The sequence below is a fragment of the Bombina bombina genome, chromosome 1 (genome assembly GCF_027579735.1).
Source record: "Bombina bombina isolate aBomBom1 chromosome 1, aBomBom1.pri, whole genome shotgun sequence".
Lineage (NCBI taxonomy): Eukaryota > Metazoa > Chordata > Amphibia > Anura > Bombinatoridae > Bombina > Bombina bombina.
The window spans coordinates 823,068,023-823,094,154 of NC_069499.1; the positions used below are offsets into that span (position 1 = coordinate 823,068,023).

The following is a 26,132-nucleotide window of genomic DNA, read 5'->3' on the forward strand; positions in this document are numbered from 1 at the left end:
TCACATTAAAAATGCATGACGTTTCGGAGGCATTACACCCCCTTTCTCAAATGCATGATACAGCTGTTGAAGAAAATACAAAAGCGGTATACCCAATACTTTACCCCATCACCTTAAATACCCATGTGTAGCTCCTTAGGACACCGAGCCGCAAATGCGGCAGGTGTGCAGTGTCGGGCGGAAATTACGTCATCTGCGTGAGTCACGCACAGATGTCCGTTGCCAGGGGAACGTAAGGGTGCAGTGTCACCACTACACGCACCAATAGAAAAATTCAGCTACCTGTCAAAGATAATATCAACAAATAAATACTCTACATGTGTCGATTACATGTCATATGTGTGACGTTTAAGACCAGTCATAGGCATGGGCAAATTTTAAAGATAAAACTAAAGACACTGCATAGGAGCCAACACAATTGTGAATGATAAAAAACAGCAATTAAAAAAGATCGTCAGATCTAAGTACATCAATAGAGGACATATAATGAATGGCTAAGAACATATTATGAGACATCAAAAATAAAGGACATCAGGTGATTATCTTGCTAAATAACAGGAACAGCATTATATATATATTATTGCATATATATATATATACACACATATATTGTACATAACTAGTATACCATAGCGAAGTTTACATGATGTATATATTAACACATTTTTAAGAATTATTTTTTGGAATTAACTAACTGAATGACAGAACTGAGAATACTTCCAAATGGCAGATGAAGGGTGAGTGCCAACTTTTGAGCTGGAAACAGAGAGGCAGAAAGTGGGGAAAAAATAATTATGTTTAAAAGGACCACAAGACTTCCAAGTCACCTCCCCAGTTAGGAATTATTCAAAACTACTTATAATCATGGACAGACATTGGAGTCATAAATTAAGTTTATATCCGTAAACTCTCAATATGGATGTGAGCTAACCACGATTGATGTTACTGACTACTAGTGGGATATGGCTGATCTGCTGGATGGCAATTACTGGAATTCAGGTGGAATGGTTTTGTGCGTGGGAAAATTATTAGAATTAAAAAATAATTAATATTTAATTTAAAAAAAAGATGGAGGGGAGGAAGACAAACAATGATGTATTTTTTATTTTTTGTACTTTAGTTAGTTTATTTCATTGTATTTATTTGTAGATATTGTATTTAATTAATTTATTGATAGTGTAGTGTTAGGTTTAATTGTAGGTAATTGTAGTTATTTTATTTAATTAATTTATTGATAGTGTAGTGTTAGGTTTAATTGTAACTTAGGTTAGGATTTATTTTACAGGTAATTTTGTAATTATTTTAACTATTTTAGCTATTAAATAGTTCTTAACTATTTAATAGCTATTGTACCTGGTTAAAATAAATACAAAGTTACCTGTAAAATAAATATAAATCCTAAAATAGCTATAATATAATTATAATTTATATTGTAGCTATATTAGGGTTTATTTTACAGGTAAGTATTTAGCTTTAAATAGGAATAATTTATTTAATAAGAGTTAATTTATTTCGTTAGATTTAAATTATATTTAACTTAGAGGGGGGTTAGGGTTAGACTTAGCTTTAGGGGTTAATCCATTTATTACAGTAGCGGCGAGATTCGGTCTGCAGATTAGGGGTTAATAATTGAAGTTAGGTGTCGGCGATGTTAGGGAAGGCAGATTAGGGGTTAATACTATTTATTATAGGGTTATTGAGGCGGGAGTGAGGCGGATTAGGGGTTAATAACTTTATTATAGTAGCGGTGAGATCCGCTCGGCAGATTAGGGGATAATAAGTCTAGGCAGGTGGAGGCGACGTTGAGGGGGGCAGATTATGGGCTAATAAATATAATATAGGGGTCGGCGGTGTTAGGGGCAGCAGATTAAGGGTACATAAGGATAACGTAGGTGGCGGTCGGCAGATTAGGGGTTAATTATTGTAGGTAGCTGGCGGCGACGTTGTGGGGGGCAGGTTAGGGGTTAATAAATATATAGGGGTCGGCGGTGTTAGGGGCAGCAGATTAGGGGTACATAAGGATAACGTAGGTGGCGGTCGGCAGATTAGGGGTTAAAAAAATTTAATCGAGTGGCGGCGATGTGGGGGGACCTCGGTTTAGGGGTACATAGGTAGTTTATGGGTGTTAGTGTACTTTAGAGCACAGTAGATAAGAGCTTTATAAACCGGCGTTAGCCCAGAAAGCTCTTAACTACTGACTTTTTTCTTTGGCTGGAGTTTTGTCGTTAGATTTCTAACGCTCACTTCAGCCACGACTCTAAATACCGGAGTTAGAAAGATCCCATTGAAAAGATAGGATACGCAATTGACGTAAGGGGATCTGCGGTATGGAAAAGTCGCAGCTGAAAAGTGAGCGTTAGACCCTTTAATGACTGACTCCAAATACCAGAGGGCGGTAAAAACCAGCGTTAGGAGCCTCTAACGCTGGTTTTGACGGCTACCGCCCAACTCTAAATCTAGGCCACAGTGTGTTCAGCTCCAAGAACCTGAACTAAAGTTAGTGCAGGTCCTCGGTGCCAAGTTTGCTAAGCCTCCTGTTAGCGTGACCAGGGACCTGGCAAGAAGATCAGGTTAGTGCACTCTCCAGAACGCGTTAAGTATTAACCCTTTAAAAGTAATTTAAAGGAAACAAATACTGACTAATTGGAATATTTTGGATAATCATTTTTGTTTACGAAAATTAAAATCAGATTTTCATGACAAATGTGCACTTGTACGAAAATTAATGCACATCTCTACTCTGTTTGGTTGTTACAAGTTATTAGTTGAAAAATGTAACCAAAACCGTTTGTGTACACGGATAAATTAATGCGTTCCATTTGTGCTAATTAGTGTGCCATCAACATTAACAGTGATATTACAAGTTGATAGTTGCTTGTTCACTGCTTGCAATTGTCAACTTGTATTATTATCTTGTAATAGCTGTTGTAAACTTAGTATCATGATAAACGTACCCACCAGAACTAAAGCCCACCTAAACTGTCACACACTTAACCCATAAACTGTCACTACCCCATTGTTAAACCCCCTTGGATAAGAGCAGGTAATATAACCATGTTAACAAATCGGCTAATTTTTTCCGCTGTGCTCCTGTTCAGATATCTTTAAAATCTGGCCTGTTAGGGGGGCCTAAGGACAGGTTTGAAAACCAGTGTCCTAATCTGACCAGTACTGTAAGGATAGAAAGGTCAAAATCGAAAGCCCCACGTGTGCGTGTGCGATGGATAATAATCTGACAGAGAAATGTCCGTCGGATAACATTCCAGTCTATCCGAGAACCTTTAAAAGCATGTAGTGGGTGGTGGGACCCATGGTTAGGTTCCCATAGGCGATTAATGCATGATCTGATTGGCCAGTGTCTCTATGAGGTCACCGGATGCACAACCAATCGTATAATGCATAGGGTTTGTCGCTACTGCCTAGTCACAGAAGACCACAGAAACTGCAGAAAAAAAACATACGGTAAGTAATGAGACTGTCACACCGCCCTCTATGGTGGGAGTACTGCACTCCAGACAATATTCATAAACTATATACAGACTGAATTGAACAAGGGACAAGTTTAAAAGGCCAGGACTGGAAGCCAAAAAAATGGGACTGTGCCGTAAAAACTGGGTTTGCTGGCAACTATGGGATTAGTAGCAAAGGGGAATTTTTACCATTGGGGTTGGGGTAGTTATAATGTTAAAGGGATTGTCTAGTTAAAATTAAACTTTCATGATTCAGATAGAGCATGCCATTTTAAGCAACTTTCTAATTTATTCCTATTATCAATTTTAGTCTAAATGTAGCCACCGATCAGCAAGCTCTACCCAGGTGCTGAACCAAAAATGGGCCGGCTCCTAAACTTACATTCTTGCTTTTTCAAATAAAGATACCAAGAAAACAAAGAAAATTTGATAATAGATTAGAAAGTTGCTTAAAATTGCTTGCTCTATCTTAATCATGAATGTTTTGACTAGGCTATCCCTTTAATAGCAGTGGAGTTTTTAGCATTGGAGTTGTTGGGGGGGGGTGATGCAATTGGGGTCTGTTTTTTTAGAAACGAATAGTGCATTGCAGAGAGCATTCATTGTGGAAATAATGTTATTAATAGTGTTTTTTGTTTTTAGCTTATTATTTTTTTCTGCCTTTTCTAGCATTGTTCAAAGTTATTGTGAGTCACAAAAAACAAAAAAAAATTAAAATGGAAGCGTTATGGATGGTGAGCATGCATTATTAGCAGTCCATAAAGCTTGCATTTTTGCTCTCGACTTGTAATTTAGGCCTACGTGTACTAAATGTTCTGATGACTATTTCCCTTAGTATCTACCATATAGAATTACAATATCTTTTCACTAAAAGCTGCTTTTCAGTTTGAATTGTTGTGACTTTCAGACTCCTGTGATAATATTTTGAAAAGCAAAATCGTTTTTTTATGGCAATTCCTTCTGTTTTGTTACAGGAAGATCTTTTTCAGACACCTGGGAAACAGGAAGAACTACAACAGATTATTGAATGTCTAGATACCAGCATTCCAGAGGCCATCCGTATCCTTCACTGTTGAGTCAATTAAACTTAAAGAACTACTAAACATAGTAGCATTGCATAATCAATTAATGCATAATAAAGAGACAATGCAAATGTACTTCGTTTGGATTTCAAATGAACAGTAGATTGTTTTCTGGCAAATTTCAGTTACATTTTTCCTTCCCACTGCATCAAGTGACAGCAATCAGCCAATCACAAAATGCATATAGGTATATCCTGTGAATTTTGCTCATGCTCAGTAGGGACTGGTGCCTGAGAAAGTGTGCATATAAAAAAATTATGCACATTTAGATAATGAGTGAATTGGAAAGTTGTTGCTCTGTCGGAATCCTGAAAGTTTAATTTTGACGTGACTGTCCCTTTAACGTTTCTCTCATACAATTATGTTACCATATTCAATCTTGATATGTAGTCTCTTGACCTACTAGGACTGTCATGTGACAGTCATTAGCCATTCACAAAATGCATATTCATATATACTGTGAATTCTTGTGCATGCTCAGCGGGAGCCTTAGAGAGTGTGCATTAAATTGTGCACATTTTGATAATAAAAGTGAATTGGAAAGTTGTTTTCAAATTGTATGCTCTTTCTGAATCATGAAAGTTTAATTTTGACCTTAGTGTTCCTTTTAATGAGTTTATTTTCTTCAGATTAAAAGTCCATTAAATAGAGTAGAATTTCATAATCAACAAATGCATACGACAGACAATACAATAGCACTTACTTTGAGTTTCTAAATTTACTACAATGTGACAGCCATCAACCAATCACAGACTCCTATACGTATACTAGGTATGTGCATTAGTAATCAGTTCTGTATTAACAAATGACGATAATGTGTTGCACTTTCAAGCAGATAAATCCAGCTCCATAAAGAGCCAAATTCTGCTACCCACGGCCATATTTATCATTCTTTTATACAAACGAATGGCAAATGAACATACCTAACATATACATTGTGAACTTTTGCACATCCTGAGTAGTAGCTGATCCTTCAGAAAGTGTACATGTAAAAAAGACTGCATGATTTGAACATGGAAGTCAATTGAAAGTCTCTTAAAACTACATGCTTTTTCTGAATGATGAAACTTTAATGTTAGTGTTTTTTAGTTTAGAAAAAGGTTTGACCCTTCACCTGACTCAATGATGGTGTTTGACCATTAGCGACAACCCCTTACCTTCTGTAATTCAATATGATTATATAGGAGCATGAAAGATAATGCTCCTGACTTCTCGGTTCACTTCCCTAGTCAGTTCTGTTAGTATACCCTGTGTTAATCTTAATGGTTCAATTCCTCTCTGAAGTACACCCTAGGAATCAGGGTATATGTTCCTTTATAACTGTAGCTACCTATTGTTATTTTCTTGATGTAAATTGTAATTTTGCTACAGATATGTCTCTCCTTTCACCTCCTTTTCTATATCCAGTCCTATACAGCAGAACATCACTATACAGTGATGGTAAAGTTTAATATACCGTAAGTGAAAGTGGATCCTTACTCTCCATTTTTTATTTTTTTTAAATACTTATTTTATTTACAACATATTATCATAGATAGTAATCAATAATATAAATTGGAGCATCTAATGCCATTATTATCCCCTCTCTGTCCGCCCATTTATCTGCGTTGCCATACACCAACAAGCATGAACAGCTCTGCAAATCTTTTTTTTTTTATTCCGAGCCATAGGGCAACGCTGTAGATTGGATAAAAAAAAAGTTTTTTAGGGGGGGGGGGGGATAATTATGGTAATAGATGCTCCAATTTATATTATTGATTACGACCTATGATAACATGTTATAAAAGTAGTAATAAAAAAAAAATCAGGATCGATTTTTACTTATATTACCACCACTTTAAGTAACTAGTTACAAAATGCAATTGTAGAAGTAGTAATGGCAAATCATGTATGTAATGATTTAATGTAACTATTGTTATATTTACAAACCGTAGCCTCTAGATGCATAATGATCTCATCATACCTATGTATGCTTGTTTATTCTGTATGCTTGTTTATTTTTAGTAAGAAACCTTAACTCAGAATACATAGCTGGAAGTAACCATTCTGTAGCTGAAGCACTGCTGATATTTTTGGAAGCCTTGCCAGAGCCGGTGATCTGTTATGAGCTGCACCAGCGGTGCATTGATTGCTCCCATGATACTCGGCTGTGCAAACAGGTTTCATGCTCTCTGCCTTTACTTATTTCTATTTTAACTTAAATTTTTTGAGCTGAACCTCAGTCTTTACATGTGTTGTTTGTTTTACATGCAGGTTATTTCACAGCTGCCCCGATGCCACAGAAATGTATTTAGATATTTAATAGCATTTCTACGCGAGCTGCTCAAGTACTCTCAAGACAACAACTTAACAGCCAACATGATTGGTAAGAATAATACCTAGTTGCCGGAAGTAGCATTTTTTTTTTTCTCCTATCAGAAAGTTGCCTGGATAAAGTTATCAAATTATATTTGTATCATCCCAGAATTATCATCTACTAAATAACAAAATACATACAAAAAGAGAAGCATTCTTACAGTAACAGTCTCTTTTAGCCCAATTGTGCTTTTCACATAGAAGAACATTCCTGAAATATCAGTCTGATCGCACCTAACAAGGTCAGTCCAGCCTCAAAATACCAGGCAATCCCTCTCTGAACAAGGAACATGGCAATCCCAGATGATCATTTAGGTCCTCCTTTGGGTCTTGTCAGTGAGGTGCAGCCATATTCTTCTAAGCACATTGACCATGGAGTCTTCCCTATTGTCATATTACAAATACATACAAAAAACAATAAACAGCAGCTCAGTAACACCATCTTATAGCCCAATTGTGCTTTTCAAAGCTGCCCCGCTGCTACAGAAATGTATTTAGATATTTAATAGCATTTCTACGCGAGCTGCTCAAGTACTCTCAAGATAATAACTTAAACAGCCAACGTGATTAGTAAGAATTATTTCTAGTTGCCGTAAGAAGCAGTTGTTTTTCTTTCCATAAGGCAGGTAGAGACCACAACTTCATTCCTCACTGTTGGGAAATACAACACCTGGCCACCAGAAGAAGGCAAAGACACCCCAGCCAAAGGCTTAAATATCTCTCCCACTTCCCCTATCCTCCCAGTCATTCTTTGCCTTTCGTCACTAGAGGAGGTGGCAGAGAAGTGTCAGAAGAGTCAGATAGTCCTGTAATGGGTATGTTCCCTTCAAGAGAGGACTGGAGTTTTAAGTAATCATATAAACCTCTCAGTGAGAGTATTGATGAAAGTTAGAGTCTGGAGATGCAGGGAAAGTTTTTCTGAGCAATCAGTGTTGACGAGTTTCACTGCTTGCTTTTAAACACTCAGGTCCCTGTTAGAGCGTCGCTACAAGGCTGTCACAATTAGGAGGCCGTATCTGTTCCACAGCATGGATCCTAGAGGGTAAGTCCGCTTTATTGTTATAGCAGGGACTCCTGTATAGGGTCACAGTGTGACTCCTCTATACCTCAATAGGATCAAGGGTTAGTATGTCCTTTAGGGAGATTATTGGGAACAGTTATAGGGATTTTTATTTTCTGCATTAGGTTTGGGCTCATGTGCTTTTGGCTTGGGAACAGACAGGTTTCACTTTCGTTTTTGAGTGTTGCGCAGCTCATATTAGCTTAACACTCTTTTGCATAGCAGGGGAAGAACTGTCTTGCTCACCACGTGACCGGGTGCGGCCTCTTTCACTTCCTTGCGATCCTGCTGCAGACAGCACTCCTGAGGAGAGCGTTTCACTGATTATTTGTCTGAGTCTAGGAGGTGGGGAGTGCTCCAGCCATTGGGATTGTAAAGGTGCCTGATTATATTAAAACGCTTTTTTTTATTCCATCGGTGGAATAACATACCAAAGCTATGGAGGACTTTGATACTACGTTAGAGAGTTCCACTCCTTCTATAGTAAATAATACCTGTTTATATTGTGAGGAGGCTGTGGATTGCCCGCCTGCTCAATTTTGTTCCAATTGCCTAAGCACTGATTTAAAGTCTAAGAAGGGAGCTAAGTCTGCCAATAATAGCACAATTAGTTCCTTTGAGCCATCAACCTAATTCTCCATCTGGAGGGGGCCTTTTTCCAGCGGACTTTATAATCCAGCTACAATCGGCGGTGTCTGTGGCCCTGAGTGCCCTACATATCTATGGAAAACATAAGAGAAAGGTTAAACATAGTTCTTCTGACTTAGTCATCTAAATTCCTATTGGATCTAGCCTGTATGTCTCAGCTATCCAAGGATGAGTTAACCTCTGTAGCGTCAGAGGGTGAACTTTCTGAGTCTGAGACGTCTGTTACGAAGTCTCCTCCGGCAGAGGATCCCTCCTTTAGATTCAAAATTGAACATTTGTGGTTTTTACTAAAGTAAGTCCTGTCTACGCTAGAGGTTCCAGAGGATTAGCTACCTGAGAAACCCAAGATCCCTAATTTAGAGAGGGTCTACGAAGATGGGAAGGTCCCACAGATTTTTCCTGTACAAGTTTGTATGGCGAACATTATTAGTAACGAATTGGAAATAACTTCCTTTTCTCCCTCGGCAACTTTTAAGAGATTGTTCCCGGTCCCTGACTCTCAAATAGAATTGTGGGGTTCCATACCTAAGGTGGATGGCGCCTTTTTGACGCTAGCTAAGCGTACTACTATCCCCCTTGAGGATAGTTTGTCCTTTAGAGAGCCTATGGACAAGAAGTTAGAAACTTTCCTGAGGAGACTGTTCCAACACACATAATTTTTATTCCAACCTACGGCAGCAGTAGCCGCGGTGGCGGAAGCAGCTACCTACTGGTGTGACTCTGTTGGAACTTATTGTGGTGGAATCTCCCCTCAAGGATATTCAGGAGAAAATTAAGACATTAAGAATTGCTAACTCCTTCATCTGTGATGCGAATATGCAAATTATTCGCCTGAGCGTAAATGCTTCAGGTTTTGCGGTTCTAGCCCGCAGGGCTCTCTAGTTGAAGTCTTGGTCTGCAGATATGACTTCTAAATCCAGGTTACATTCTCTCCCCTTCAAGGGTAAGATCTTATTCGGACCAGGTTTGGACTCCATCATTTCCACAGTTACCGAAGGGAAAGGAGCCTTCCTGCCACAGGATAAGAACAGACCTAAGGGACGACAGTTGTCAAATTTTCATTCCTTTCGTTTGGAGAAGTCCCAACAATCTCAATCCTCATCCAAGTCTGAGCAGCCCAAGAGTACTTGGAAGCCGGCTCAGTCCTGGAACAAATCCAAACACACAACATGCCAATAACAAGTTGTCCGGGATCGGATCGAGTAGGGGGCAGATTGTCGCTTTTCTCAGACGCTTGGTTTCAGGATGTTCAAGACTCTTGGGTTCTGGAGGTCGTACCTCAGGGATACCGGATAGGATTCAAGTCCCATCCTCCCAGGGGCAGATTCCTTCTCTCCAGACTGTCTACAAGACCAGAGAAGAGGACTGTCTTTTTAGGTTGCGTACAGGACCTAGTCTCTTTAGGAGTAATTTTCCCGGTACCTGCATCAGAAAGAGGTCTGGGGTTCTATTAAAAACTCTTTGTGGTTCCCAAGAAGGAGGGAACTTTTTGTCCAATTCTGGACTTGAAGTGCCTAAACAAATTTCTAAGCGTCCCATCTTTCAAGATGGAGACAATAAGATCAATCCTTCCTCTGGTTCAGGAAGGACAGTTTAAGACTACCATAGATCTGAAGAATGCATACCTTTATGTTCTGATACACAGGGAACATTTTCAATTCCTGAGGTTTGCATTTCTGGACCAACACTTCCAGTTCACAGCACTTCTGTTTGGCTTAGCTACTGCTCCAAGAATATTTACGAAGGTTCTGGGAGCTCTCCTAGCGGTTGCCAGAACATGAGGTATCGCAGTAGCACCTTACCTGGACGATATTGTACTGACACCATCTTTTTGTCTAGCAAGGGAGCACTCGGAATTCCTTCTTCGGTCACATGGTTGGAAGATAAACTTGGAAAAGGGTTCTCTTACTCCACATACCAGGGTAAATTTCCTGGGTACAGTTATAGACTCTGTATCCATGAAGATCTTTCTAACGGATTAGAGACGTTGCTAGCTAACATCAGCTTGCCTTGCCCTCCAGGCCTCCCTAAGTCCTTCGGTGGCCCAGTGTATGGAGGTGATTGGCCTCATGGTGTCTTGTATGGAGATCATTCCCTTTGCCAGATTCCATCTCAAACCCTTACAAATATGCATGCTGATACAATGGAACAGTGACCATTCAGACCTGTCCCAACAGATAGTACTGGACAGCCTGTCGAGAGATTCGCTCTCTTGGTGGCTCTCTCAAGATCACACGTGTTTCTTGAGACCGTGACTATGGACGCAAGTCTATCTGGCTGGGGAGCCTTTTGGAAGGCACAGGGTCTGTGGACTCATTGAATCCACGTTGCTGATCAATATCTTGGAACTTTGGGCAATATTCAAGGCCCTGAAGGCTTGGCCCCTTCTGGGTTCGACCCAGTTTTCAGATTCCAATCGGACAATATAACTTCGGTAGCCTACGTCAACCATCAGGGAGGAACAAGGAGTTCCTTAGCGATGAGAGGTTTCTCAGATCCTGGAATGGGCGGAGACCCACAATTGTATGCTTTCAGTGATCCACATTCGGGGTGTGGACAACTGGGAAGCAAACTTCCTCAGCAGGCAATCTTTTCACCAGGGGGAATGGTCTCTCCACCCCAAGGTATTTGCAGAGATATGCTCCAGATGGGGGATGCTGGAAAAATATGCTCCAGATGGGGGATGCCGGAGATAGACCTTATGGCCTCCCGTCCAAATAACAAACTACCTAGGTACGGGTCAAGATCGAGGGATCCTCAAGGGATCCTCTAGAAGAACTAATAGATGTTTTAGCGGTTCCCTGGAGGTTCAGACTCATATATCTACTTTCTCCATTACCTCTTCTCCCCCGGCTCGGATCAAGCAGAAGTGAGCACTGGTGATTCTAATTGCTCCGTCCTGTCCGCAAATAACTTGGTTCGCGAATCTGGTGGGGATGTCCTCATCTCTGAGGTTACCGTGTCACAGGGACCTGCTACTACAGGGTCCCTTCCTACATCAAAATCTAGATTCTCTGAGGCTGACTGTTTGGAGATTGAACGCTTAGTCTTAGCCAAGAGAGGTTTCTCTAAAAGTGTTAACAACACTTTGATTCAAGCTCGACGCATCTTCCATAAGGTGTGGCAGACTTATCTGCACTGGTGTGAAGAGCGTGGTTTTTCTTGACATAAGGTTAAGGTTGTCAGAATTTTATCCTTTCTCCAGCATGGACTGGAGAAGGGTATATCTGCTAGTTCCCTGAAGGGAACGGCCCTGTCGGTGTTTCTGAGCTTCCGGATGTGCAGTCCTTTGTTAAGGCCCTGACTAGAATGAGGCCAATGTTTAGAAGGGTGGCTCCGCCTTGGAGTCTCAACCTTGTCCTTTGTGTATTGCAGCAGGCTCCGTTTGAGCCAATGCATACTGTTGACATTAAACTGTTATCCTGGATGATTCTGTTTGTTGGCTATTGCCTCTGCTCGCAGGGTCTCAAATATTTCTGCCTTGCAGTGTGATCCCCCTTACCTTGGTTTTCACTCCGATAAGGCAATTTTACGTACTAAGTTAGGTTTCCTTCCTAAGGTGGTGTCAGATCGGAACATTAATCAAGAGATTGTTGTTTCTTCCTTGTGTCCCAATCCTTACTTGGTGAAGGAACATTTGCTTCACAATCTAGATGTGGTTCGTGCCTTGAAATTTTACCTTCAGGCTACTAAGGAGTTCATAGAAACAAAAATTGTTCCAGCTGGTGCAAAAAAAGACTTTTATTGGGCAAACAGGGATAAAGAAGCGACGTTTCAGGCCCATACTTGGCCCTTTCTCAAGCTTAACCAAACATTAGTGAACAAACATTTAAATAGCCACAATGGCGCCAAATATTGTGATTGAAAGTGATACAATATTGCCCTCTAATGGAGAACACTAATATAACATACAAATGTATTTCAAAGTGCACATTGATGGCCTCAATACTGCCACCTAGTGAATCAACATCATATTCTCTAACAAATATATATCTCTCATATCATATATGCAAAAATCTTATATTAAAAATGAAAAATGATAATCAGCATTACAAAATTTCATATTAATAAAGATTAAAATGCATTGAGAATTTCATCATTGTTTTGATAACCACAATATATTAAACTAAAAAATATATGTCAAGTGTATCTACTCATAGATGGATCAATTATATTTGATAACGTTGTTTTCATCAATTAACTTAATCTTTATCTTAGTTTATAATCCATCACTACATAGATACACCCACACAATTGGTCAATATTAGATATTCAACACTATGTATCTATTCAAATTTATAGAGACATTTAATCTCATATTAATGTCATATTAATATCTACATGAGAATGCACATTCATTTATATAGTATAGCATTGCAAAAAGGCGTTCTTTATATCATTCCATTTTATTGAATCACCAAAAGGCAGTCCAATTGCATTCCCTATTTAAACCTTTGGGCCATAAAGTACCTAATTCATTAATCCAGAATGTTTCTCTCCTAGTTAGTATATTCTCCTTATCGCCCCCTCTTCTAGGTGTATTAATTTTTTCAATGATTTGGAAACGCAATTGACTTATTCTATGGCCTGCCTTTATAAAGTGTCCAGCTACTGGAGCATCCTTTTTTCCACAACGAATATTTGACTTGTGCTCAGAGATTCTCTCTTGTGCCTCCCTGGTCGATTGACCAATGTACATCAAGGAGCACGGACATTTAATTGCATAAATAATGTATTCTGACCTACAAATCAAATATTCATTTATGGAGTATTTTCTGCCCGTATATGGGTGACAAAAGGTGTCACCCTTAATCATAGAGTTGCAGTTAATGCAAGATAGACATGGGTAACATCCTTTTCGTTTTTGACCAGTTATTGTACCCTGAATCTGTTTTTTCTTAGCCCCAATATCGGCTTTCACCAATTTATCTTTAATATTAGGGCCACGTTTATAGGCTAACATAGGTGGTGTTGAAAAAGCCCCTATATCTGGGTGACACTTAGATAAAATATGCCAATATTTACGAATGATTTTATTAATTTGATAACTTCTTGTATTATACTGATATATATATCTCAGTATAATACAAGAAGTTATCAAATATTAAAGATAAATTGGTCCATTGTACCCTGAATCTGTTTTTTCTTAGCCCCAATATCGGCTTTCACCAATTTATCTTTAATATTAGGGCCACGTTTATAGGCTAACATAGGTGGTGTTGAAAAAGCCCCTATATCTGGGTGACACTTAGATAAAATATGCCAATATTTACGAATGATTTTATTAATTTGATAACTTCTTGTATTATACTGAGATATATATCTCAGTATAATACAAGAAGTTATCAAATATTAAAGATAAATTGGTGAAAGCCGATATTGGGGCTAAGAAAAAACAGATTCAGGGTACAATAACTGGTCAAAAACGAAAAGGATGTTACCCATGTCTATCTTGCATTAACTGCAACTCTATGATTAAGGGTGACACCTTTTGTCACCCATATACGGGCAGAAAATACTCCATAAATGAATATTTGACTTGTAGGTCAGAATACATTATTTATGCAATTAAATGTCCGTGCTCCTTGATGTACATTGGTCAATTGACCAGGGAGGCACGAGAGAGAATCTCTGAGCACAAGTCAAATATTCGTTGTGGAAAAAAGGATACTCCAGTAGCTGGACACTTTATAAAGGCAGGCCATAGAATAAGTCAATTGCGTTTCCAAATCATTGAAAAAATTAATACACCTAGAAGAGGGGGCGATAAGGAGAATATACTAACTAGGAGAGAAACATTCTGGATTAATGAATTAGGTACTTTATGGCCCAAAGGTTTAAATAGGGAATGCAATTGGACTGCCTTTTGGTGATTCAATAAAATGGAATGATATAAAGAACGCCTTTTTGCAATGCTATACTATATAAATGAATGTGCATTCTCATGTAGATATTAATATGACATTAATATGAGATTAAATGTCTCTATAAATTTGAATAGATACATAGTGTTGAATATCTAATATTGACCAATTGTGTGGGTGTATCTATGTAGTGATGGATTATAAACTAAGATAAAGATTAAGTTAATTGATGAAAACAACGTTATCAAATATAATTGATCCATCTATGAGTAGATACACTTGACATATATTTTTTAGTTTAATATATTGTGGTTATCAAAACAATGATGAAATTCTCAATGCATTTTAATCTTTATTAATATGAAATTTTGTAATGCTGATTATCATTTTTCATTTTTAATATAAGATTTTTGCATATATGATATGAGAGATATATATTTGTTAGAGAATATGATGTTGATTCACTAGGTGGCAGTATTGAGGCCATCAATGTGCACTTTGAAATACATTTGTATGTTATATTAGTGTTCTCCATTAGAGGGCAATATTGTATCACTTTCAATCACAATATTTGGCGCCATTGTGGCTATTTAAATGTTTGTTCACTAATGTTTGGTTAAGCTTGAGAAAGGGCCAAGTATGGGCCTGAAACGTCGCTTCTTTATCCCTGTTTGCACAATAAAAGTCTTTTTTTGCACCAGCTGGAACAATTTTTGTTTCTATGTATCAATACTGGGTCTGTTCCTGGCTGTGCAGTGAGTGCTGTGTTTCATGATACATTGTTACTAAGGAGTTCAGACAATCTTCATCTTTGTTTGTCATCTATGCAGGTAGACGTAGGGGTCAGAAGGCCACTAAGTCTTCCTTGTCTTTCTGGTTGAGGAGTGTCATCCGCCTAGCTTATGAGACAGCGGGACAACAGCCTCCTGAGAGGATTCTGGCTCATTCCACAAGAGCAGTGGCTTCTTCCTGGGCTTTTAAAAGGACACTGAACCCAAATTTTTTCTTTTGTGATTCAGATAGAGCATGCAATTTTCTAATTTACTCCTATTATCACATTTTCTTCGTTCTCTTGCTACCTTTATTTGAAAAAGAAGGCATCTAAGCTTTTTTCTTGGTTCAGACTCTGGGCAGCACTTTTTTTTATTGGTGGATGAATTTATCCACCAATCAGCAAGGAGACCACCCAGGTTGTTCACCAAAAATGGGACGGCATCTAAACTTACATTCTTGCATCTCAAATAAAGATACCAAGAGAATAAAGAAAATTTGATAATAGGAGTAAATGGGACAGTCTAGGCCAAAATAAACTTTCATGATTCAGATAGGGCATGTAATTTTAAACAATTTTCCAATTTACTTTTATCACCAATTTTGCTTTGTTCTCTTGGTATTCTTAGTTGAAAGCTTAACCTAGGAGGTTCATATGCTAATTTCTTAGACCTTGAAGCCCACCTCTTTCAGATTGCATTTTAACAGTTTTTCACCACTAGAGGGTGTTAGTTCACATATTTCATATAGATAACACTGTACTCGTGCACGTGAAGTAATCTGGGAGCAGGCACTGATTGGCTAGACTGCAAGTCTGTCAAAAGAACTGAAAAAAGGGGCAGTTTGCAGAGGCTTAGATACAAGATAATCACAGTGGTTAAAAGTATATTAATATAACTGTGTTGGTTATGCAAAACTGGGAAATGGGTAATAAAGGGATTATCTATCTTTTAAAACAATAAAAATTCTGATGTAGACTGTCCCTTTAAGCTTTTGGCTGGGGGTGTGTCTCTGCCTCCTCCTGGTGGCCAGGTGTTGTATTTCCCAACAGTAAGGAATGAAGTTGTGAACTCTCCCTGCCAGAAAAGAAAGGAATTTATCTGGTAAGCAAAAATGTTGTTTTTATTTAAAAAAAAAAAAATCAATTATGATTATATGTCAATTAGAGAGTGCTGTTTTTACATTAAACTTTTGTTATATATCAAATTAACACATTTTCTTGCATTAAACACAGCAACTGTTTTCACCAGTCTGATCCTTCGGCCACCACCAAATCTCGTGGCCAAACAGATGCCGAGTGAACGTCAGCGAGCAATCAACTTTATCTTGGGATTCCTGATGGTTGTTGATGAGGAATGAGCCAGGTCACCAAAACTGCAGAACGTTCTGTTTTAAAGAACATAAACCATAGGCACTTGCTTCAAATTGCACAAGTCAAGGATCATATTAAGATAAGGACCGGAATTATGTATTGTGCGGTATAGAATACAAGGTCTATGTCAGCCAATTTGAGTACTGTACTGATTCAAGACTCACATATGAATTGATATATGTTAATTCAAGCTTAGTGCTGTCATGGTGTACACCAGCTTGTGAGTTTTGGTGAATCACATAAATGGACAGTCACGTAGTCCTGTAATAATTGTTAATAATGTTTCAGTTTATAACTTGTTGGTCGTCCTTAGATTTTATTGCTATTATCATGCTTTCACTTATTTTTGACATTTCCTCCGATGATCTAATTCAATATGGCACATTTAAAGGGACATTAAACCCAATGTTTTTCTTTCATGGTTTAGAAAGAGCATGCAATTTTAAACAACTTTCTAATTTACTTCTATTATCTAATTTGCTTCATTCTCCTGATATTCTTTGCAGAAAAGCATATCTAGATAGGCGCAGTAGCTACTAATTGGTAGCTGCACATAGATGCCTCATGTTATTGGCTCACTCATGTGCATTGCTATTTCTTCAACAAAGGATATCTTAAAAATGAAGCAAATTAGATGATAGAAGTAAATTGGAAACGTATTTAAAATTGTATTCTCTACCTGAATCATTAAAAAAATGTTGGGTTTAGTGTCCCTTTAAGCTAAATTGAAATTCCAATGATGTGTGTTTAGTGAATGAGAAAGGCATTGGAATTTTTGATGACTTCTTTGTGCCTATTGATTACTTGTGCTATTGTATTTAAAGGGACATAAAACCTTTACTTTTTCTTTCATGATTCGGAGAGAGCATACAATTTGAAACAAGTTCCAATTTACTTCTATCATCAAATAATCTTTGTTTTCTTGTTATCCTTTTTTAAAAAGGAGGAAGGTAAGTTCAGCAGTGTGCACGTGTCTACAGCACTATATGGCAGTAGTTTTGCAACAATGTTATACATTAGCAAGACCACTAGATAGCAGCACTATTTCATGTCATGCAGTGCTCCACATGTGCACGCTGCCTATCTAGATATCTCTTCAACAAAGAATAACAATAGAACAAAGCAAATTTGATAATAGAAGTAAATTGGTAACTTGTTAAAAAAAAAATTGTATTCTCTGTCTGAACCATGAAAGAAAAATGTTGGGTTTCATATCCCTTTAACTTTTTCCATTGGGCATATACGTATTTGTGTCATCTATTTGCTGCTCCAACATTATCGATCAGCTCAAGGTTGAACTCTGAGCCATACAACGCTGCACCTGGCAGTTGTAAAACCTCTAATTTATAATAAAAAAGGCAAAGTTCTGTCGGTTTTGGTGCATTCAGATTTACATTTTTTTGCTGAACTTTCAGTTCACGTTTAAGAGCATTAATTGTGCTAATGGGGGTAAAAATCTGATGCAGAATGACAAAAGGATTGTATAGTTAGTAGTGTCTATGAGACCTGCAAAAGTAACACTACATGGGAGTCTAAGGAAACCAAATATGTAAGAATAAGCCAAGTAAAGGTTGTTTTTTCTGTTGCCAGAATATGTTTTAATCTCTTTACATTGTTCATGAAATCACTTAAAACAAAAATTCATATTACCTTAAGCAGAAATGACTGGCATTACATTCAGTAGAATGGAATTGGGAATGAATCGCAGCCTGTTAAATGGTGCAAAGGGTACAGTGTGTAAATCTTTGTTAAAGTATGAAATATCACCTTTTATTTTAGCTGTTTATATGAAAAGGATACATTTAAAACCTTTAAAAAAAATGTAGTTGTATTTAATTTTGTATAATGTAGTGACAAATTTGAACATTTCATTGTAATTTAATAGTTTCCATATATATATTGTGTGCGGATCTAGACATGAGATGGTGTTGTAAGTGGTGATCTGAACATTTCTTTTTCATGTGCCTTGTACATGTTTGTTGTATTTGCTTTTATCATTATTATATGAAGTACATATCTTATTTAGTGTATCTCTGATTTTATATATGTCTTGTAAAAAGTATATGTAGGCTGCGGCTCTTTAAGTGCCCAAAGCCCAACGAGGAGCTGGCAACTCTCAGGGTTTTCTTTTTTCTTCTTTTTTTTTTTTTTTTAGAAAGATAGTGGTATTTAATTAAGAGCTTTCTTGTATTCTAAAAATTAGGTGATGACTGTTTTTTGGGGGGGTTTTTTTAATACAAATCATCAATCTGTCTTATTATTGCCAGCTGCTTAGCATATTTAATTGGGCAGATTAATTCCATAATTATTATAGAGCAATGATTAAGATGTTATATTTATGTTTGGTGGCGTTCACTCCCTGAAATAGGGTAAACTGTCTACATTTAAAATAAAAATACTTTTGCTAATAAATCATTATCTACACCAACATATATCTTGGCATATTGAACACTTCACATTAGGGCCTAGGTCTGTAGGGGTGTTACTTAGTTCTTCAGAGGCGGGACTTGTGTAGACTGGTGTGGGGGGTTGGACTTTGGATATTGTGGGGGTTGGACTCACACACAGCAACAAGACATAACAGTGCTCTTCTCCCTTTTTTGTATTATTAATTTAATCATTTTGTCCTTCAACTTCTTTCATATATGCCTCTAACTCATATATTAAAAGATATTCAATAAAAGTTCAAGCCAATTAGATTGAGTAAAATTAAAGGAACACTGTATTGTAAAATGTGTTTTAAATGTATTGGGAATTGTTTCTTCATCTTTATTTTTTATTTGAAATTGCTTATTATGGTCATTAAAACTATCTGCAATTATTCTTAATGACACCTCCATATAAATTGGCTGAGTCTGCAGGAAAAGCACAGCTGCTCATATTTTCTCTTTATAGCAAATCCTAATAGCTGTTGCAAAGCTCATTATGGCTGGGGGGGTTAAGTGAGCAAAAACAGCAATTTTGAGATACAAAAATCTCTCTACTATCCTCCACTACAGTGGGAGGTTAATTAGTGCTATAGTATCCTGTTTTATATAGCTTTTCTACAGAGAATACGGTTGTATTCATATTTTCAATATAGGTGGGGGTTTTAATAGGTAAAAACAGCTATTTAAAATGAAAAAATAAAGGTAATGGTGCTGTTTGCAAACAATGTAATACACTCCAGTCTCCAACAAGAATAATGGATAATTTGGAACACATTTAAGCAAAAACATGTTTTGCAGTATAATGTTCCTTTAACTATACACACTGTTTATGTTACTGCAAATTATAGAAGCAGGTACTATTTAGGATGTACGAATATTTAAACTGAAATATTTTTGTTTGCATATGCAAATATATGACACCAAATAAAATATCTTTAGTATTTCCCCTTATCTGCCATTTTTTTCCAGTATGCCAAGCTGAAGATATTTACTAAAATACCAGGCCTAATCCTTAGAGTAAAATTTAGTAACACATTTTGATTGAAGATTTATTGGTGGCTGTTTATAATATTGTTCTTGAAAGCTAGAATTATCTGTCTCTTTAGAACTGAGAAAAATCCAGTTTTCAGAGATAAATTACATGAAAAAGGTAAAAAAAAATGCTACATATATTTCCTTAATTGTCTGTAGCTGATACCAACTTAAAACAATGCACTGTATGGCCATGGCTAGCTTTGTCTGCAGACTCAAACCCAGATTGTCTCCACCAAATAAGGCAAATTGTGCAGTTTGACTATTGAAAAACAGTTGCAGTAAAAAAAGGATGTTTGTTTTCAAAATGTTTAAACTTGGATGATATGGTAATCTATAGCAACACAACAGAAATGTCTTGTAAGGTGTTTACTGTCCCTTTAATTAGGTAAAAACTAGGGTTGCACCAAAACCATTTTTTTATGACCGAGTACAAGTACCGATATTTTTTTTTCAAATACTCGCCGATACCAATTACTGATACTTTTTTTTTAAATGTCATGTGACAGTTTACCAAGCACAATACAGAGTAATTATTTAAGATTCCTTCTTTAAAATTATAAAGGACTGTAATTCAAAAGACATTATGAAATAATAAAAAAGTTCACTGAACATGTTTATAAATAAAAAATATTACAATAAAATATTACATTTAAAGGGGTGATACAATTGGGTTGTAGGGCTGTTATATAACATCAATCTGACATTTGTATGGAGGTTCGACTCTAAGTTGAACAGTCTTTCACTTTCCACACTACTGCATGGGGCAGAAAGATATTTTTGGGCCATTTTAGCCAGGGATGGAAATCTGTTTATTAACTACCCAGTACTTCAGGGGTTTGTCTGAACGAGGTACAGTGATCTCTCCTACAATAATACAAATAACAGCAATTTGTATTGGCAGAACAGTAGTAAACAATTTTAGTTTAGTCTCCACTCCAGTGAAATGGGAAGATGCAGTTTGAAAAACCACCACAAGATAGCATATGGGTAGGAAGTGGAGGTATCGGTTTAAGTATTGGTGCATTTGCACGAGTACAAGTACTCATGCAAATACTTGGTATCGGTACAGATACCAATACTAGTATCGGTATCGGTGCAACCCTAGTAAAAACATGCACCCTCCCACTGCTACCTTCAGTTATGTGTCTAAAATATGATAACGTGATCAGTAGTTGAGTACTACAAGGATATATTAGACTGTAATACCTTAGCTTGGTATGGGCTGAAATGCTGTTCACTTACACTACTTGGGAATTGGTAATGTTTTCAAATGAGTCATTCTGCATAATATAGTGTGCGTTTTGTTTTTCTTAGCCGTCCACTCATTTCATTGTTTTTATCCATTTTCTTGGAAAGAAGTAAATTTACATAATTTCATAGCAGAGTAATCTTGTGATTCTGAGCACTGGATATACATTGATTATATATTCCTATACACAAATGCTAGCATGGGATTCACTGCAAAACATAGTTATACTTAAAGGGGTAGCAAACACTTTGAGATTATATTATAAAAACTTTTATTATGTGCAGTGAAACAGCCTTGCAATATTTCATTATTTATTTGGACTCCTTGCCATGTAATTTTACTTTGAAAATTGGGAGTTTTCTAATTCTTGGAACAGAAAGTGCCGACTCCTCAAGGATAATCGTTTAGCATATAATTATCCCTTACTGACGTCCGCAGATAACTACAAAAAAATGGCGTTTTTACTTACAAAATGAAAGTGGTTAACTTTTGTTTACTGCAAATAAGTGGTTGGAGTTTGTTGAAAAACAATTGTAGCAAATAAGGTGTCATTTTGTTTTTAAGATATTTACACTTGGTCAATGTTGTTCTATAGTAAGACAACGGAAAGGTCTAGTAATTACAAGTTTTTAGTATCCCTTTAAGAAAAACATATCAGTTATTTTTTTGCATTCTTTGATTGGGTGAATTTGGTTGCCATACTTTCTACAAACATTGGATTGCAAAGTTGCATTACTTCAGCAGATAGTTGGGTGCTCCCAGACAGCTGCTTACTATGCTTTATGAGAAAATCAGCCCAGGTATATCATGTAGTAATTCTCCCTCCATTTCTTATAAATGCTCCAGAGCTTTATATACTTTTGTTCAGTTACTAGAGCCCCCCCCCCCCTATAGTTTGAGTATATGATATGAGTAAGATCATAGAGATGTGTGTGCACTTTATTAGCAAACACTGTGCGATGTAGTGGCCTCTTGAAATTTAAAGCCAAATCTTAAAGCTTTAGAAATGAAGTAAACTATTATATGTATTTTTTTGTGGCAAGTTATTTGTATTTGCACCTTTTTGATGTTCTGCTTTGTTTCCAGAGTTCTCATTTTGTAAAATTCAAGACCCCACGATTCACACTAGTGATAATGTGACGTTTTCTTTATGTATATGTGAGTTTGACAAAGTTTATGACCCACGTTGCCTGATAATTTCCACATTGTCAGTTTTAGTGTACGGATGGATCTTGCACAAAGTTTTATGTCATCAACTTCAGCAACAGCTTTAAGTGTTTAAGGATGTAAAGAAAGGCATTGTTCTACGTTGTGCCAAATACTTGCATTTTACTTGATATTTTATTGAACCTTAGACACATACAGTGAAGGTTACTGTCTTAAATATTAGATTACTGCTTCTTATACTTTACAGCAGTAATGGCCAACTTCCTAACATGTGGGTGGCCACAGATATATATTTAAGAAGACTTAATAGCCATATATAGATTGTATAGCTATTAAACACTAAATTAATATTTCCTAAAAATGTCCAGTTGGATAATGCCAGATTTAGGTAAGGTTATTGTTTAAAATAAAATAATTATATATATATGTATATATATATATATATATATATATATATATATATATATATATACTGTATGTGTATATATATATATATATATATACACCATGTAAAAATAGGGGATAATTGATTGAAATCTTATCATTTTCCTATGTATCATAACCATGATTTTCTGATAGTTACAGAGATAACATTCAAAACTGGCCATATTGTATGAAGTCTGAAGAATTATTGAGATATAGCATACTCTCTGTGTACTTTCCTATGCTAAGCTGTGTAAACACTAATCAAGTTGTGCCTCTGAGAGCCAAGTGTGTGTATCAGGAAGCATATTAAGTGTAATTTATCAATATATTCTAATGTGCTTTAAAATGTATTATAATTGTATGTTTGAAGCCATATAATGCATTAACATTTTACCTATGTTGTCTGTACCTAACTAGTCCAGTTTACACATGTCAGTGTTCTCCTCATGACCTATTTAATAGGTACACCATCCGGCTGATTTTTGCTTAAAAATTTAAGCCAATATTAAGATTAAAATTAGCTTCTTCTTTTTTTACAATGTTTATCAAAATCAATTTATGTTGCATTATGCCATTCATTTTTACTTTTGATAGCTTATTTAACATTCATACACATGCCCCCACCTGGCCACATCATAATGCCAACCGGCTGGCAAAATCTTCTGTGGAGAACACTTCATGTGATTTTTGTATTTTTAGTGGTATATTAAATCCAAAACATTCAACAATATCATCCTTTTAAATGTTGTTCTGCATTTTGTGCAACTGTCTTTAAAAGGGACATGGAACTCAGACACTTAAATGATTCAGAGATTGTACAGTTTTTAAAAATAAAATAAACTGCTATCCTTTGTTGAAACGTAGCTCATTTCCTCAAACATACTGAGGAAGGCTCAGAAGCGAGCATATACCTTAAAGGGACATTAAACACTAAATAAATGCTAGATAGAATGATGCATTCAAAGAAAAGATTAGTCTGTGAATAACATTTAGATGGGTTTTTTTTTAAAGTTTCATTAGTTTAAATAGTGATAAAATAAGTGTAAAGTTTTAGTGTCTATAAAACACCTCGAGCTGCCATGTTGTAACTTAAGTTACCTTCTGTGCTGTGGCCAATTAGGGACAGTTATAAATAGGTCACTAGAGTGTGCAGCCAATAGCTGTAAGGAATACAACAGTGTTCTGCACTTCCATTTCTACCAGGAGCTGAAAAGCTCACAATTTCAGAATGGAACTACAGGAAAAGGGGAGAAAATAAATAAAGATAGTATTTTGTAGAGTATATATGTAAACTCGAGTATATGTGTTTGTGTCTGTGTGTGTGTATATATATATATGTATATGTGTGTGTATGTATATGTATATATATATATATATATATATATATATATATAGCCAAAAATGACACTCGACACTTTTGTTTCTACCCACTACCCCTTCCTCACTCCACCCAGTACCCCTTCCTCTTTGCATATGTTTTTATATTTTGATATATATATTTATATATTATTATCGGTTATTTGTAGAGCTCCAACAGATTCCGCAGCGCTAATCTATAAACACAACATATCTCTTTATATACCATCTCAAAGTGTTTAATGTCCCTTTAAGAATTATATATAGTTGTTACAAACACCTCTGCCATATAGTGCCCCAGACGCACGCTCTTGAGTCTACCACATGGAAAGGAGCTGTCATTTTAACTTCCTTGTCCCTTTAACATCTGCTGTGTCACATGGCCACATGCCTGTGCTCAGTTTTTAATTCTTCAGCTGGATATCTGATCTTGGACCTTTGATATTGCAACATGTCAGTCTCTTTTATGCCAGTGGGCGTTATCTGTTGTCCAACACTGTTATTTTTTTATGTGGGTAATTTATTTGGTAAAGAAAATGTCTTTAAACCAATGATATTGTGCAATCAATAAAAAAAGCTTTTACTTCACCATGTTTTGTGATTTTTTTTCTTTATTTTCAAATTCTCACTCCAATATGTAACAGATCTCTTGTTCCCACCCTCTAACTTGCCATAGAGCACCAACACTATGATCAAACCATATAATAAATGAATAAAGCCCCTTAAAATTCATTCTCCCAATTAGTCAAAACTCTCAGTTTATGCCGTGGAACCGCCCCAAAATTGAGGAAACTAAGTAGCCTCATTCTTTCAAAACTCTGCCAGGTTGGGTGACCGTCTATACTGGACATTATTTGTTCTACACTGAACATACTATGAATCTTTTTACTAAAGACAGACTGCCTTTGTATATTTGGGTTGATGTGAAGTTGCCATTTGAAATATATATGCTGCCTTATAACATTACTCCATACATATTGTTGATTATGTTGCCTTAAAATATGTAAAAAAGGCCTTTCAAAATCTGCTATTTTTCTTGTTTTTATAGCAAGTACCTTATTGCTGCAGCTGCTAAGGTTGTATAATAATGTTTTGAAGCAATAACCTGATCTAATTCGCAAGAGATGCAGAATAAACTTCTTTCCTCTTCTATTTTCTTTCATGAGATGGTGAGAGTGCACAACTTCATCACCCGTGGGAATTCCCCTCCTGACCATTAGAAAAAGGCAAATGATAACCCAGCACACCAGAGCTTTAATTTCCTCTCACTTCCCATGACCCTTAGTCATTTTCTTTTGCTTCCTTGATGAGGAGTGAGGTTAAAGAGAAGTGCAGATTTACTTGTTGAGAAGGGTCCTTTAAACTGAGGCTCATTTCCTTCTTGCAGAACCCTGTCAGAAGGGTAGACAAGGCGTTCATCCAGGCATTGGCATGTCGCAGGCCTCCCAGGTAAAATATGGACTTGTCCACCAATCTCCTGGTCTACAGTGAGTTGCTATTTGTGGGATCCACAGCCCTCCCCAGGTGAAATGAGAACTTATTCACCAGTCCCCTGTGTTGTAGATGCTGTTACTGATTTAGATCCTTGGCATCGTGCTTGAACTGCCTAGAATGGCCTTGTCTACATGTTGCTGCAGCCGAGTTAAAGTGAATGTCAATTTTTCTAGTGCTGAAGCCTCCTAATACTTGGTGAATACATATGTACTTAAACCGCTACCTTTTTTAAAAAAAAAAATATAGATAATTTATTATATATTTTTAATACTAACTTGGGTCCGTTTTGAGATCACTCCTCCCATCCTGCACTTCCGTGGTATTCAGAGGGTGACGTATAAAGCGGTCCTGAAG

The 26,132-nt window shown here is 36.7% G+C and overlaps 1 protein-coding gene across 2 annotated transcripts in view; it reads left to right on the forward strand.

Annotated features, from left to right (window-relative positions):
• The window catches only part of OCRL (OCRL inositol polyphosphate-5-phosphatase), a 353,818-nt gene extending 328,946 nt beyond the window's left edge, over positions 1-24,872 (forward strand). For both annotated transcript variants that reach the window (XM_053699401.1, XM_053699402.1), the window contains 4 exons: positions 4,445-4,529; positions 6,584-6,711; positions 6,806-6,917; positions 16,485-24,872. In XM_053699401.1, coding sequence (XP_053555376.1) covers positions 4,445-4,529; positions 6,584-6,711; positions 6,806-6,917; positions 16,485-16,609 — 450 coding nt within the window. In that variant the 3' untranslated portion in view covers positions 16,610-24,872. The remainder of the gene's footprint in view (positions 1-4,444; positions 4,530-6,583; positions 6,712-6,805; positions 6,918-16,484) is intronic.
• Positions 24,873-26,132: the final 1,260 nt, after the last annotated feature.